At 36.4% G+C, this 16,295-nt stretch overlaps 2 protein-coding genes across 2 annotated transcripts in view; both read left to right on the top strand.

Moving 5' to 3' along the window:
* The first annotated feature begins 1,100 nt into the window (after positions 1-1,100).
* wee1 (WEE1 G2 checkpoint kinase) lies at positions 1,101-10,469 on the top strand. The gene is made up of 10 exons (XM_074633746.1): positions 1,101-2,075; positions 4,335-4,546; positions 4,968-5,034; positions 5,977-6,149; positions 6,557-6,825; positions 7,596-7,685; positions 7,805-7,890; positions 7,992-8,162; positions 8,849-8,994; positions 9,309-10,469. Exons 1-10 carry the CDS (start codon positions 1,569-1,571, stop codon positions 9,463-9,465), a joined length of 1,878 nt encoding a protein of 625 aa, XP_074489847.1. The 5' UTR covers positions 1,101-1,568; the 3' UTR covers positions 9,466-10,469.
* Positions 10,470-13,800: 3,331 nt separating this feature from the next.
* The window catches only part of swap70b (switching B cell complex subunit SWAP70b), a 35,988-nt gene continuing 33,493 nt past the window's right edge, over positions 13,801-16,295 (top strand). Inside the window, exon 1 of the mRNA XM_074633741.1 lies at positions 13,801-14,008. Coding sequence (XP_074489842.1) covers positions 13,913-14,008 — 96 coding nt within the window. The 5' untranslated portion in view covers positions 13,801-13,912. The remainder of the gene's footprint in view (positions 14,009-16,295) is intronic.

Raw genomic sequence — 16,295 nt, 5'->3', positions numbered from 1 at the left:
CTAGTTCACCTAGGCGAATATTCTACTTTTTACTCCATTACAGTCATTTGACGGCTTTATTTATTAGTTTGTTTGCAGACTAAGAATAGTAAAGGTTACAGTAACCAACAATATATAAAGTGGCCAAAATTAGCTCAATCTCAACCAGCTACAAATTTACAATTATACTTTGTTAGTAATATATATCATATATAATACAATAAGTAACACTCTCAAGGGGGCCTTTCTGCATAATGAGGCAATTAAGTAAATTTCTCTAACAATACTTATCTTAAATAAGAATTTAAATGGTGTGTTTACTTAATAGAGTATGTTATATTGATATTAATTTCAATTGAGTATATTTATATGACAGCTGGAGTTACTAGATACTTTACAGATGAAGGTTTTATAAACAAAATACATATGGAATTATAAAATATGACACTGCACTATAGATTAAACTATCCATCCGTGTAAAAAGTAATGAAAATGTGCTCCACCTCCACCAGTTGTAACATTAAAATGCAAGTTAAAGAATCAGTAATAATATTGCAATATGATAAAACTATCTGAAAGGCACCATTCTACTCATAAAGTATTTCAATATAAACATACTCAATTGAAATTAATATCAATATAACATACTCTATTAAGTAAACACATATTATGTATTTATATTTACAACATTTCCCTCTGAAATTTAGTAGAGTAGAATGGCATAAAATTAAATACTCAGGTAAAGTAAAATTACCTCAAAATTGTACTTAAGTACAGTACTTGAGTAAATGTACTTAGATACTATCCACCATGGTGTTTTATTACTATAGAATAATAGTTTTATATGTATTGTGTGTTGTATAGCTGAACAGAAAGTGGTCTATATTCAGATTTGACCTTTAATCTACTCATGTATTGCGGCTTCATTGATCATACCGCCTCAATAATGGACCTATTGTCTCTCAGACTTGATGTAATTAATTGTATTGTATGATGAAAGGCGGTTCGCGCCAGATCGCACTCTGTTGCCTCGGATGACGTAACGCCTCCCACTTCCCCCACCCCTCAAAACTCCATTCTAGAACGCCCATCTTTCAAAAAATCCGAGCCTCCCTCTGATTGGCTGCGCGCGGAGCCACCTGACCAACGGTCGCGGGAAGTCCTTCTTTTGCCACGCGCGTGATAGGAAGAACCTTCAGTTAGTAGTTGACTCATTCAAAACTTTTTTTGTAAACATTGGTGTGTTTTTTGTGTGATTTTAACACGGAAACACGCGTTTTCTAGCGTCTGCGACTTATTAAGAAGCTAGTGACGGATACTGGAGCTCAACTGGACCGAGGATATTGTGTTTTATTGTAGTTATAACACCGTTTCATCGACGTTGACGCCATTTCTCTCCGCTCTGGATGGGCGTGTTGCAGTTACATGTTAACGGACCTTTAAGCGATATTTTTGGACAGTTTTTGGACACGATACCTTTCATTTAAGGTAGTAAAAAGTGTGTTTTTATTGTAAGTAACGCTACTACAACAGTAGTGGTGTCCAACCGTGTGATTTCGTCGACGAGAGCAGGGTTTAAATCCTGAAAAATGTCGAGCTACAGTCGCCACCGACACGGACCTGCGTCTCTTAAAGCTCCACCGATCCAACAGAAGCTCCAGTTCACATCCAGCGACGGAGAGGATGAGCCCATAGAGGACGTTAACAACAGCACCGGAGGAGAGTCCGGCTTCACGGAGATGGACTCCCCGATGCCAGAGAGACGAGACACCGTGGAAAAGCTGCTGCTGGATGGAGACGGAGGAGGCAACAGCAGCCCGTTGAATCAGTCCGACGTGGAGCTGTGGGACGAGGAGGGCTTTGGGTCTCCATCGTCTCTCCTGCGGTCACCGAGCAGCAGCGTGATCTTCAACATATGCTCACCGTCACCGAGGAAGGCTTCTCGGTTGTACGGAGGAGTTGGGGGGTCACCGGAGAGATCCTACATGCAGGACGACGGAGAAGCATCCAGTTCACCGATCCCAGACTGCCCCGACACACCTCCACACAAAACCTTCAGGAAACTCAGACTATTTGACACTCCACACACACCAAAGGTTGGTATTTTGTTGATATAAAACAATGTTTATTAGAGATCATTGGCATAATTTACATGCATGTTTTCATGGGACACATTTAAACGTTTATCAGCTTGCAAAAACAACACTTCCACACAACATTTAACAGTGTCATTTAGTTATTTTCTTATATATTTTGTATTTGTTGATATATAACGTATTTTTAATTGTTTTAGACAATTAAAGACTATACAACATAACACAAAAATAAATGAATAATATAAAGTGCAGGAATAGGCAAAAAAACAAAACACTGGGCTAATCTGAAGCCTCCACCTAGAGACAAGATTAATATAAATAAATAATATTTCTTTATATTTTTAAAAATAAAGAAAAAGAATGATCATACCAACAAGTGGACAGTCAGAAACAAGTAGGATTATATATAAAACCTTCAGAAAACTCACTCTTTGACACACCACACACACCAAAGGTTAGTATTTTGTTGATATAAATAGAGATCATTGGCATAATTTACATGCATGTTTTCATGGGACACTTCCACACAACATTTTACTGTGTAATTTATTTATTTTTTTGACACCACACACTAATAAGATAAAAAATAGTGCAAGTTTAGTGCTTTGTTAATTACTTGAAAGCAGCAGCAGAGAGAAAAGAGTAAAGATTTAAAAAGGCAGACCATCTACTTTGTAAAATAGTGTGATTCCAAACAAAACCTGGTTAATAAACAATATATGGTTGGTAGTTATGAATTAAAGTATTGTGGAATATATTAAACTGGGTGAAGTGCAGTGTAATCTGTAAAAAAACAACTTCAAATCATCTGGCTGGCTGACTACAGAGGGAGCATTTTGTAAGAGTACAGTTGTACATGAAGTGGGTCACTGTGGTTAACTGACACAGCAAAACTATCCTCTGGAATTCAAAAACCTGACCTGATTTGTTTGTTTTAGCTTGTTTTTCGTTGATTTTCTTTCCAATTCAACACATGACAAGATGCAAAATAGGATGGTCTGCAGGACAGATAATAATGCACTAAAACAGTGCACTTTCATAGACTAAGCTACTGGAGTTACCCTGCACCTCCACATAAAACCTTCAGAAAACTCAGACTTTTTGACACAACGCACACACCAAAGGTTAGTATTTTGTTGATATAAAACGTATATTTCATTTAATTTCAAAATGTATTTCGAACATGTAGAATACAAAAAAATAAAGAAAAATAGAATGATCATACCAACAAGATGACAGTCAGAAACAAGTAGTATTTACATACAATGAAAAGCATAAGAACAATAAATTGTCAACACTTGTTTTTCGTTGATTTTCTTTCCAATTCAACACATGACAAGATGCAAAAGAAGCCAAATAAATGTGCAAAAAAAGGTTGAGACATTTAGAAAACACAATTACACTGTAAAATGTTGTGTGGAAGTGTTTTTTTTGCAAGCTCACATATTAAGCTGATAAATGTTTAAATAGATAGATAGATAGTAACTTTATTGATCCAGAGGGAAATTCAAGTTTCCAGCATCACAGTTCCATAGTGCAAAACATGTTAGTAAAAAGGCAGAAAAAAGTTAGTAGTGCAAAGTACAAAGTACAAAAAAAATATACCAGATATAAAAATACAAGGAGATGAAGAAAACTGTTAAAACTGAATATACTGCAGAGTAACAGTGGTGATACACGACTATTAAAAAAGTGAATATAGTGCAGAAGAGACTGTTAAAAATTAGTATAGTGCAGGGTAACTCCAGTAGATTACTCTATGAAAGTGCACTGTTTTAGTGCATTATTATCTGTCCTGCAGACCGTCCTTTTTTGCATCTTGTCATGTGTTGAATTGGAAAGAAAATCAACGAAAAACAAGCTAAAACAAACAAATCAGGTCAGGTTTTTGAATTCCAGAGGATAGTTTTGCTGTGTCAGTTAACCACAGTGACCCACTTCATGTACAACTGTACTCTTACATAATGCTCCCTCTGTAGTCAGCCAGCCAGTTGATATTAAGTTGTATGTCTGGGCATGTTTTTTCTTTTACAGATTACACTGCACTTCCTTTTAAACACCCAGTTTAATATATTCCACAATACTTTATTTCAGAACTACCAACCATATATTGTTTATTAACCAGGTTTTGTTTGGAATCACACTATTTTATAAAGTAGATAATCTGCCTTTTTTAAATCTGTACTCTTTTCTCTGTGCTGCTGTTGCTTTCATGTAATTAACAAAGCACTAAATCTGTCTTTTTTTTGTTCCCCCCAGAGTTTGCTGTCCAAAGCCAGGAGCTCTGGCTCGGGATCCTCCAGCAGGAGAGTTGCCCTGTTCAAGAATGTGGAGTCTTCAGGAAAGTCAATCACAGACAGCATCAGGAGACAGCAGACCCCTCTGGTCAACTTTAACCCCTTCACCCCTGACTCAATCCTCATCCAGTCTGCCACACAGCAGAGAAACAGGAAGCGAGCACACTGGAATGAGTAAGTTTTTCTGTCTTGTTAGAAATACCCTTTGTTCTTTTGAGAGGGATAAATCCCCAAATCTAAAAGACCTGCAGATTGTAGTGCTTTTCCATAATAGCTGGGGGGGGAGTTGACAAGCTGTAGTCAATATTTTGGTTACAAACTTCCTGGTCAGTTGGTGTACAATAACTTTTCATCTTTGTTATTACGGAAATGCAAAACCTGTTCACAAGTTCAACCGTTATCTTGAACACAGATCAAACTCATTGTTGTAATAACCCAGATACGTTAAAGCCGTTGACTAAGGCCAGGGGGTTTGGCTGGGAACCAAAACCTCATGGTTACTGGTTAACTGGGCCATGTGCTTGTGAAGCCTCCAGTGCTGCCCTCTGCTGTACAGAATGCTAACCAACACCCTCTTTTGTCTGTTATCTTTCAGCTCTTGTGGAGAAGACATGGAGGCAAGTGACGGTGAGGGAGAGGAGGAAGCTTTGCCACCATCTAAGGTAATTAAATGTGATTTGCATTAATTACACATAGTGATACGCACATATGCAGTTAGGAATACAGTTCATTTATTTCTCTTCAGTAGAAACTTGTTACGTTTTGCAGTTTCAACTTTGTTTTAGAGCTGTAACTAATGACATTTGCATTATTGATAATTCTGTTGGTGTTTTTATCGCTTAGTCGATTGATCATAAGACTATAAAAGGCCCGAAAATAGTACAAAAAAATAATAAATCCCAGAGCGTTTTAAAATTCTTGTTTTTGTCCAACCATCAATCCAAAACCCAAACATATTCGATTTACTACACTATAGAAGAGAGAAAAGCAGCAAACCCTCACATGGAATGGAAAACAATATAAAGAGTATATTTATAGTGGACTGAAGGGTGGGCGCTACGCTTCTGCAACAATGTCGTGGGTCGTGATGGCTTTATCAGCTGTAACCATCGTATAGAGCAGCGACCATGTGCTAGCCAGTGGGGACACAAACATGCAGGAATATGCCCTGACATAACGCAGCCGGACCAGCTATGTCGACAAAGCACAGAGAAACTCGGATTACGACACACACAGAAGGAGAACGACTTTGTTCTCTGCTCAGTTAGACATTACTGCTCTTTATCTTAACATAGCAAATAGTTGTTTGCTGCTATATTAATGCTCTGGATATCGTATATAGCACCTTTAAACATCATAACAAATGTCTTTGAACCATAAAGGCATATTTTTTAAAAAGACTACACAGAGAGTCAGTAGAGATATTACATAAATAGTTGTAAGTGCAAAATATATTAACAAAATCACTACACTATGTACCTTTTTATATGTAGATTGATTAAAACCAATTAGCCGAGGAAACCTCTTGGTTTCAAAGGTCTTTCTAAATGTCTGAAGCAACTGACACGTAAATGTTGATAATTAATTTGTTCTTCTGCCCTCAGAGGATCACCATGATGGAAAGCAACATGATGTCCAGGTACACCTCCGAGTTCCTCGAGCTGGAGAAGATCGGCTGTGGAGAGTTTGGTGCTGTGTTCAAGTGTGTGAAAAGACTCGATGGCTGCATTTACGCCATCAAGCGATCAAAGAAACCTCTGGCAGGATCAGTAGACGAGTAAGTTGACTTTATAACAATCTGAGAAACTCTATTTTGGGGACTGGTTGCCCGAAGTTCAACGTCCAAAGTGTCTAATCTAAACGTTAAAATTATCTAAAGATGATATTTAATATGTTAAAACTACCACCAGTTGAACATTGTGCTACTAGTCATTTTCGTAATAAAGGTCACACTTTTCAAAGTGGTGGACATGCCGATTTTAAATGAAACTTTCCCCTGAATAATCAATATTATAGAGTACATACAGTACAATGCACCCAAGTTCTCATTTACGTAATTAGACATACAGGTCGATAAAAGCTGTTTCGTGGAAAGACTTGAGGCACCATTTTCTCCTTCATTTTAACTACAGAACTTACCCCAGACGTGTCTTAATTAAAACGGTCTGTTCCCCTCCTCCACAGACAGAACGCCCTACGGGAGGTGTATGCCCATGCCGTGCTGGGCCAACATCCCCACGTGGTGCGTTACTACTCAGCCTGGGCCGAGGACGACCACATGCTCATCCAGAACGAGTACTGCAACGGCGGCACGCTATCAGACGTCATCTCAGAGAACTACAGGCGACTCAGTTACCTGACTGAGCTGGAGCTGAAAGATCTGCTGCTGCAAGTCACTCGAGGACTCAAGTACATCCACTCTACGTCTCTGGTGCACATGGACATCAAGCCAAGTGAGTACTTTGGGATGTAAAAATTATACTAATTGTAGTAGTGATAATTGTAGTTGTGTATGTATAGAATTCTGCCACTGACAGAAGAAATTATACAGTTAACACTTTCAGGGTTTATGCTTTAGTCTTTATTTTGACGGCCAGTATGGACATATGTTTAAATAGCCATATGATAGCATATATTTGACATAACTTGAAAATAAGTTTAAAGAAGAAGCAGTCTAAAAAATAAAATAATAGGCTGGTCGGTCCGATTTCCAAGTTTGTCAAATTCAAACTAGTATTGTGCGGCTTGCAGGGCTGTAGCCTACCGAATAGTTTGAAGCTTCATTCATAACATTGACGTTCAAATTATTATTAATACCTTACCAAAACATTGCGTGCAGTCCACTTTCTCTTTCCCTCTCTCAAGCACGCATACACTCTCAGCGAGTGTATTGGATTAGAAGCACAGCAGAGCGGAGGCGTTTAAACTTTTGTATAGTATAAGTTTATATATTTAAGTTGTCTCGGCAACATATCTTACAATATTAGGCTGTTGAATATGCTATTAAGTTATTTATATATTTATTTTGCATATTTTCCAACAGGCATTTTGGCCGTTGATCATTTAATCTGCCGGACAACTACACGTAATACCGGCTAACGTAAACCCTGAACGCTTTCGAGAGCAACTCTATATTTGTGTCTTTTATACAACAGGAGCTAGAGTCTTAACATGAACATTTACTGGTCAGTAACTAATGGAAATTTGAATGTCTTTGTCCTAGGCAACATCTTTATTTCCCGAAAGTCTACATCCAGCTGTGATGAATGTGATGACGACGAAGCGCTGACCACCAACGTCGTCTACAAAATAGGTAAGCCGCTTCCACCTCGTCTTCTTGTTGCGTTGTTCCTTTTTACTGATATTTTCAAAGTTTACTTGCTGTAAATATGGTCATGACTTTAATCTGTTCTGTACGTGTTCTCCCTCCAGGTGATCTCGGTCATGTGACACGAGTGAACAATCCACAAGTGGAGGAAGGTGACAGCCGATACCTGGCCAATGAAGTTTTACAGGAGGTTTGTTATCTTAACTTTAAAAACTGCTTTTACATTTGAATAATTAGAGCTTCACAAAGGTGTTAACATTTCTCCTTTATTGGTCTGATTTTCTTTTGTAGGACTACAGTAAGTTGACGAAGGCAGACATCTTTGCTCTGGCTCTGACGATCGTCAGCGCCTCGGGGACCGAGCCTCTTCCCACCAACGGAGACAAATGGCACGAGATCCGACAGGGCAAACTCCCCGCCATCCCCCAAGTGCTTTCTCCAGAGTTTCTCAGTCTTCTCAAGGTAACAATCAACACTATATACTTATTCTATCTTGTTGTTTCTATTGAATAAAAGCAGCTATGTGAGGACTAATGTTGTCATTTTGAGTGCCTTGTTTTGCTTCCTGTCAGTATGTCTGCATGTTGATCATTCTTGTAGATTGTTTTAGATGAAGGCCTTAAAGAAAAGGTTTTTTTCAGGCAAATAAATCCTGTTTTGATCAAAGGATCTATAGCTAACTTTCATTTATTGCTTGTCTCTGCTATAAAATTGTTACTTAATTTAATTTATTTTAACTAAATTTAGCTAATAAATGGCTATTAAATTGATTTTTAAGAAACTATTAATCTTTTTACTTAATCTTAGTCGATTCATCGGTCATTTTGGTCTTATTCGACCAAGATTTCTTTAGTCGATTAGTCATTTTTTATGCTTTTTCATGCTGAATGACTTATTTCTCAGAAACACATGAGCACGTCTGGTTAACTCAAGATTTAAAGTGGTGCTTTTGTGTGATTCTTTGTGGAGAAACTCAGTTTTACAGATCTGTCGATTAAATCAACTAATCAATTAGTCGGCAAAATCGTATGAGCATTAGTCGACTAAGAATTTCTTTGGTCGAAGACGGTCTTAATTTCTTATCACATCCTTGTTAAGCAGCTTTTCCTTTTTTTATTTAATCTTATATTTCTTTTCTGGTCTTTCAGCTGATGATGCACCCTGATCCGAGCAGACGGCCATCAACGTCTGAGCTCATCAAACACCCGGTGCTCCTCACTGCTGCCAGAATGAGTGCCGACCAGCTCCGAGTCGAGCTCAACGCAGAGAAGTTCAAGAACGCACTGCTCCAGAAGTAAGTATTCGACAACAACGAAAAAAACATTGAACCCATTGTTACTCATTAGTGGGTCAGACCCAGTGTCTTAGATAGACATTGCTTACATGGCGAAAGGGGTTGGACAAAAAGTTTTGTGATGAAATGTTAATTACTTTGGGAAACTGGGATGTTTCCATTAGTTTCTGACTTTCTATTGACACAACAATTATTGAGAAAATAATAAACTGATTAATCTATAATGAAAATAATCATTAGTTGCAGCCCTAATGCAGTCAAAGAAACTGACTTTAGCTTTCTGGTTCTCATGAATACCCCTTTATCTTCCTCAGGGAGCTGAAGAAGGCCCAGCAGGCTCGAGCTGCGGCAGAGGAGAAGGTTTTGACCACCGACAGGGTCCTGACCCGCTCCACAGTCCAATCCAACCCCAGAACCACCAGACTCATCGGCAAGAAGATGAACCGGTCCGTCAGTCTCACCATTTACTGACACTGTCATCCGCTCTGACAGGAAGTGAAACACGAAGGCTCATGGACCTTTTTAAATCAAAACCCGTTCAGATGGATCAGTCTCTTTTAGTTTTTCTTTACGAGGAGCACCATGTCTGTCGTGGTGGAAGATGTTGAACTTGAACTCATCTCGATAGACTCTCATTGCCAACATAGTTCAGCCCTTTTTTCCGATGGATTTCTACTTTGGAAAATAAACTTTCATTCCTGCAAGGTAGTTTACTTTACCTTTTTACACTCGGTCATTCCTTAAGTTTTGCATAGACGTCAGGCTCTCTCTCCGTTTCTGTCCTTGCACTTCGCTTCGACAAAGCCGAAGCCCGTTGGCTGCGGATCGAAGCCGCAGTGAAGCTCTCTTCAGAGTGAATGTACTTGCCATGCGCACCTTACTGCCTGTCAAATGCCTGATGCTGGGTACCAGAGGGTCTGAGAACTGACGATTTGTGTGTTTGTATGGAGCACTTTGGAGGCAACACCAGCCACATTTTTTTTAAAGAGAAAAAGAAGAAAAAACCTGCTGCTATTGATGTTTTGTGTGTATCGGGGTTTGGCCCATTTCAGGTTGGATCGTTCTAGAGGCTCTTATTTTCAAGTGGCAGGAGTCCGTTTCCCCACCATTTAATGTTTAATCTTCTGGTCGGATGGAGAATGGATCATGCCATTTGTGGAAAAAAAATCATCCGTTTTGTTTTGAAGTACCACAACCAGTGAGCTGACTTATTTGTGAGGTTAGAACTGATCCATAGTGTTTTAATTTCCCCTGTTGATTGGTGCTGCCAACCCTGCCTGTAGCATTAGCACAATCATTGTCCTGTTCTTTTAGGTTCTCATGTGTTCGATTATTTTTTTCCTACAACATTCATCTTCAAATTATTGTTTAGAAAAGTCATTTTTTTGTTCTTGTAACCTCTTAACACAAAACAAATCTGTTGTTGTAACCTTGTACATATGTTCTTTTAATAAATTCTCACCATCTACACTTAATGTTGTGTTCACGCTGTGATTATGTGTTGAAGGATCGAACCTTCACAAGCACTGGAAATCCATCAGATTACAGTATATAAAGAACTTAAGTTGAGTCAATACAATACGGTCACACATCTAAAACCTCACTGTGAAACTGGTTTCCTCACAGTTTTGCCTTCAAGTGATCTGGGTGAAGGCACCTTCAGTGTTCTAATGCTTTCTGTATACATGTACTGCACAGTTTCTCAAAGTGCAGCTTGCACGCCAATGGTACAAATGCCATAGTATAGTATGCCACTTTTTACGATTTACTATGCTGTGACTTTTAAAGACATTTTCTCTGGTGTACTGTCATAAAACCGGTCATAAAAAGTCATGGTATACTATGACATATTATAGGAGGACATTTGTTTGACATACTAGGACTTTCTATGATTTTGTTTTTTATGACACTCTACTGACTTTTCAAAATACTATACTACTACACTACATACATTACATAAAACGGTCATAAAAAACATGTTATTCTATTGCAGTTTTTTTTTGACAGCCTACACTGACATTTTGTATGACATAATAATACCGTCTTTTTTATGAAGTTTTTGATATACTATACTATGATTTTTTTATGGCATACTATACTATGACTTTTCTGACATTATATATAGGGATGCACCGATAGCAAAAATTCTGGGCTGATCTCGATGTTTAAAACAACAATTTGGCCAATTCCAAGGTTTTTGTTGATTTTATTTTTTCTGTTATTTATCTCCCTTTTGTGTCAGGGAAACAAAAAACCTCTTCAAAAAAAAACCCGAACTGAGCTGTTTTAAAGTCGTTCAGCATTTCATTACACCGTCTTAAAAATGAGCACAAATGACTTTGCAAACGACCTATGACTTTTTTTGACATACTATACCATCGCTTTAATTATAGCATACTGTACATAATATACATATATATATATTACTTTTTATGACAAACTGTACTACAACTATTTTCGACCTTTTTTTGAATTCTTTTTGTGAAGTACTATCGTATGACTTTTTTCAACATGTGACTTTTTTTTTGACATGACTTTTTTCAATTTTTTTTTTTTTTTAATACTATACCATAAATTGTTTTGCCGTACCATACTATGACCGTTTTTACGTACTATACTATAACTTTTTTCATTTTTTTGACTTACTATACTATGGCCTTTTTGTTGACTTTTTTTTTCGACATAGTATACTATGACTTTTTTCGACATGATATACTATGGCCTTCTTATGACATTGTACTATGTTTTTTTTCGACATACTATACTAGGACTTTTTTTTTTTTTTTTGACATACTATTCTAGGACTTTTTTGACATACCACACTAGGACTTTTTGCAAAAAAAAAATGTTTTATACTATACCACAAATTGTTTTGCCTTACCATACTATGACTTTTTTTTTATGTACTATACTATAACTTTTTCATTTTTTCGACATACTATAATATGACTTCTTTCGATGTCCTATACTATGACCTTTTCATTTTTTTCGACATACTATACTAGGACTTTTTTGACATGATAAACTATGGCTTTGTTATGATTTTGGGAAAAAAGTCGTAGTATAGTAACGTCGAAGTATTTCATGAAAAAGTCATAGTATAATATGTCGAACAAAATCATAAAAAGTCATAGTACAGTATGTCGAAAAAATTCATGAAAAAAAGTCATAGTATAGTATGTCGAACGATTTCATGAAAAAAAGTCATAGTATAGTATATCGAAGGATTTCATGAAAAAAAGTCACAGACTAAATCAACGTATTTTAATGTGAAGCTCCTCATTTCTGACATCTTCCTCTCTTCCCTTCCCGTCAGGCTCGTTCACCTTCGCTTGTACAGATCACTGTAAATACTGTATCATCTCCTCCGACACCCTTCTCTGGTCTGGTAGTGTTAACTTAAAAAGTCTTTCTATGTGGCACGAATCTGCTCACGCCGTCAGTGTTTAATCAGGATTTCAATCAATTCTAAATTCAAAAGATGTATGTCAAAAAATGTCATGAAAAAAAGTCATAGTGTAGTATGTCGAAACATTTCATGGAAAGAAGTCATAGTATACAGTATATGATGTCGAAAGATTTCATATGAAAAAAAGTCATAGTATAGTATGTCGAAAGATTTCATATGAAAAAAGTCATAGTATAGTACGTTGAAAAAAATCATTAAAAAAGTCATACTATAATATGTTGAAAAATTTCATATGAAAAAAAGTCATAGTATAGTATGTCGAAAAAAATCATAAAAAGTCATAATACTTTGAAAAAAAAGTCATAGTGTATGTTATAACATTTCATGAAAAAAAGTCATTGTATATGTCTAAATTTTATGAAAAAAAGTCATACTACAGTATGTCGAAAAAGTTCATGAAAATAAGTCATAGTATAGTATGTCAAAAAATGTAACTGCGAGAAAGTCATAGTATAGTATGTTGAAAAAATCATAAAAAAAGTCATAGTATAGTATGTCGAAAAATGTCATGAAAAAAGTCTTATTATAGTATGTTGAAAAATTTCATATAAAAAAAGTCTGTCGAAAAAAATCATAAAAAGTCATAGTACTTTGAAAAAAAAGTCATAGTATAATATGTCTAAAAGTTTTATGAAAAAAAAAGTCAAACTACGGTATGTCAAAAAATTTCATGAAAAAGTCATAGTACGTTCATAAAAAAGTCATAGTATAGTATGTCAAAAAAATTAATTGCGAAAAAGTCACAGTATAATATGTCGAAAAATTTCATGAAAAAAAGTCACAGTATAGTATGTTGAAAAATGTCATTGTATTCGACAGTCTATACTTTGACTTTTTATTTTTGTTAAACTTTTTTGACATAATATACTAAGACTCTTTCATGAAATTTTTCGACATACTATTATAACATGACTTTTTTATCTTAACATTTTTAGACACACTATACTGACTTTTTTTTCACATACTATACTATTACTTTCTAAAAAATTTTTTTTTTTACATAGTATACTCTGACTTTTTTATGACTTTTCGACATACTATACTATAACTTTTTTATAGTTGAGTAGAAGTAGAAAGTGGCATTAAAAAAAAGACTAGTACCTCTAATCTGTAGCCTATTGAAGTATCCTACAGTACTAGTAAATGTACTTAGTTTCATTCCACCACTGCTCTACAGTTCCAGCTCAGCAGAAGGTTTTGTAGATAATACATAAACCCATAATGTGATGAATACACACATTAGTTCTTGGTGTTTGTGTGTTTTCCTCGCTGAGAGGTGCTGCAGCTCTTCCATCATAATCACACTGAGTGTCTGACAGCGCAGTGCGTCATGTGACTTTTCCTCATCGTGTCCAACAGAGAGTTCAGACTGTCAGAGAGGAAGCGAAGAGGAGTCGCACACACAACCACAGAGAGAAGAAGAGAACAGAAGAGTTTAATCTCAGCATTATGGCTCTAAGGGAAGAACTGTTAAAGTCTATATGGCACGCGTTTACATCTCTGGATGTGGACAAAAGTGGGAAAGTCTCCAAATCTCAGCTGAAGGTAAGTTTATTTACTTTTACGCATGTGTTTGTGGGAGTCTGAGATGGTGTTTGGTCGAGCAGGAAACTCTCCCACCACTGGGGTTAATGTTTGCTATCTTTTTAGTTTGTTACATTTAAAAACATCTCGTTTTTCATCGTGTAAAAACACACAACTGAGCTTCTGTTTGAGCACTCAGCAGCAGAGACGCACCTGTTTCTCCTCACACTGATTGATCCAAGTAAATAGTGCGACCTCAGCTTGTTTCCAGAGAGAAAAAACAACACAACAAAAAGTATAAATTAGTGGAGGAATATTGGAGTAAAACCACTGAAGGTTAAATGAAGAGTTTAAAGGAGTTTTGAAGTCATTAGAGTATCACTTTGTCTGTGTTTGAGGTTAAAACTATCATCACAGGAGGCAGCAAAACAGCACCAGGAGTGATAAAGTGATGCTAACAGAGATAATAAAAGCCTTAAAGTAGGTTAAAGTCATGATATACGGTTTCTAATAGCATGATAGGATAAACAGTGACGGAGGAAGTACTCTGATCCTTTACAGTACAAGTACTAACACTGTGGAAAAAAAATACTGTTACAAGTAAATGTCCTGCATTGAAAATGTAGTTTAAGTGTTAAATCACTTTTTAAAACTCACTGTTTTAGAATTGCTTTTCTGTGATTAAAGTTATGTTTTATGACATTTTAGTTGTTTTATTCTCTGGGTTTTTATGTGGTTAGTTATTGGCTTTATATTTCATTATCCTTGTGTTTTAAATGTGTTATCTTTTTATTGTAAAGTACTTTGTAACTGTGTAAACACTATGTAAACATGACCACTGTGACTGTTATATATTATATCATTAGATTATGGGAATTGAGGTGGAGCTATTTTTTTTAAACTATTTTGTATCGGACTGCAACTAATGATTTCTTTCATTCTGGATGAATCTGCTGATTATTTTCTCCATTAGTCGATTGATTGTTTGATTTGTAAAAATTCTGAAAATAGTGAGAAATGCTCATCACAAGTTCTCAGAACCCAAAGTGACACCTTCACAATGCTCATTTTGTCCAACCAACAGTCCAAACCTCAACATTATTAAAAATAAGTTTAAATAATTAACAGGAAAAGCAGCAAATCGTCACATTAGTGAAGCTGGAACCATGAGATATTTTGCATGAAAAATTACTAAACGATTATCGAGATAGTTGCAAATTATTGTTCTGTCAATAGACTAATCATTTCAGCTCTACTTGAACATTTTCATATGTTTTGTGTGCAAAAATGTTAAGTTGTAACGTAACTAAAGCTGTCAAAAGTACAATATTTCCCTCTGAGATGTAGTAGTGGAGTAGAAGTATAAAGTGGCGTGACTCAAGTAAAGAACAAGTACCTCAAATTTGTACTTAAGTACAGTACTTACACAATAATTAGCCTTCATGTCAGAAAGTGTTCTCAGTTTGGGAACGTGCTAATTGGAGCATTGACTCGTATTCATGCCAGATAATTTCACCTTTTGTTGCCTTTCGGGGGGAAACTAGTTAAATGTATTGTTCATCGGGAGTAAATTCGGTATCTGTATCAGTGGAAAACAAAGTAAACTTTTTTTTAATTTCCTGTGGATAACTCTCAACGTGTATACAACATCATGACACACCCACATAGTTCCAGCTCTGTGCCAGCCAGACATTGTTCACCAGTTTAGAAAATAAATCAACAATAAAGGTCAAACGTTTTGAGGTCAGCTGCTTCTGAATCTAAAGAGGAAAAGCAGATTTTTAGTTGGATTATTTTGCACCAACACTGGAACAGCTGTTTTATGTGTTGAAAGAGGTGAAACTCCCTTTTCTCCCTCATCATCTAGTGCTGACACCATGCTCTACGAGAAATGTGTGTTCACCGGAACATTTGATTGACAAAGTATTTCCTGACATGTGTTGGACAAAATGAGGGTCAGATTTGTCTTTTAAATAACTTACCATCTACTGAGTAGCACTGATTTAATGTGTTATTTAAGATAGATACTCCTTCCATAAAGACAGACGATGCAACCTGAAACTACTCTGCTCAGTCAGGTGAAACACTGCTCAGTATAAACACCTGTTAGTAAGAGGAGGTTACTGAACCTTGATAAGGACACATACTGTACTTAACATAAACACCTGCATTTTAGAAGAAAAGAGGATTTAGTTTTGTACTCGGTGAAGCAGAGGCTGAGATATCCTGAAGCTTTCTGTTAGAAGACTGAGAAGACATTGTACAATTTGTTTTCATTTCAAGATGTGTGATGCTCTTCATGGCGAGG

The sequence above is a fragment of the Sebastes fasciatus genome, chromosome 4, assembly GCF_043250625.1.
Source record: "Sebastes fasciatus isolate fSebFas1 chromosome 4, fSebFas1.pri, whole genome shotgun sequence".
In the NCBI taxonomy this organism is placed as follows: domain Eukaryota; kingdom Metazoa; phylum Chordata; class Actinopteri; order Perciformes; family Sebastidae; genus Sebastes; species Sebastes fasciatus.
The sequence above is the reverse complement of the archived record's forward strand: the minus strand, read 5'-3'. Positions and strand labels throughout refer to the sequence as shown.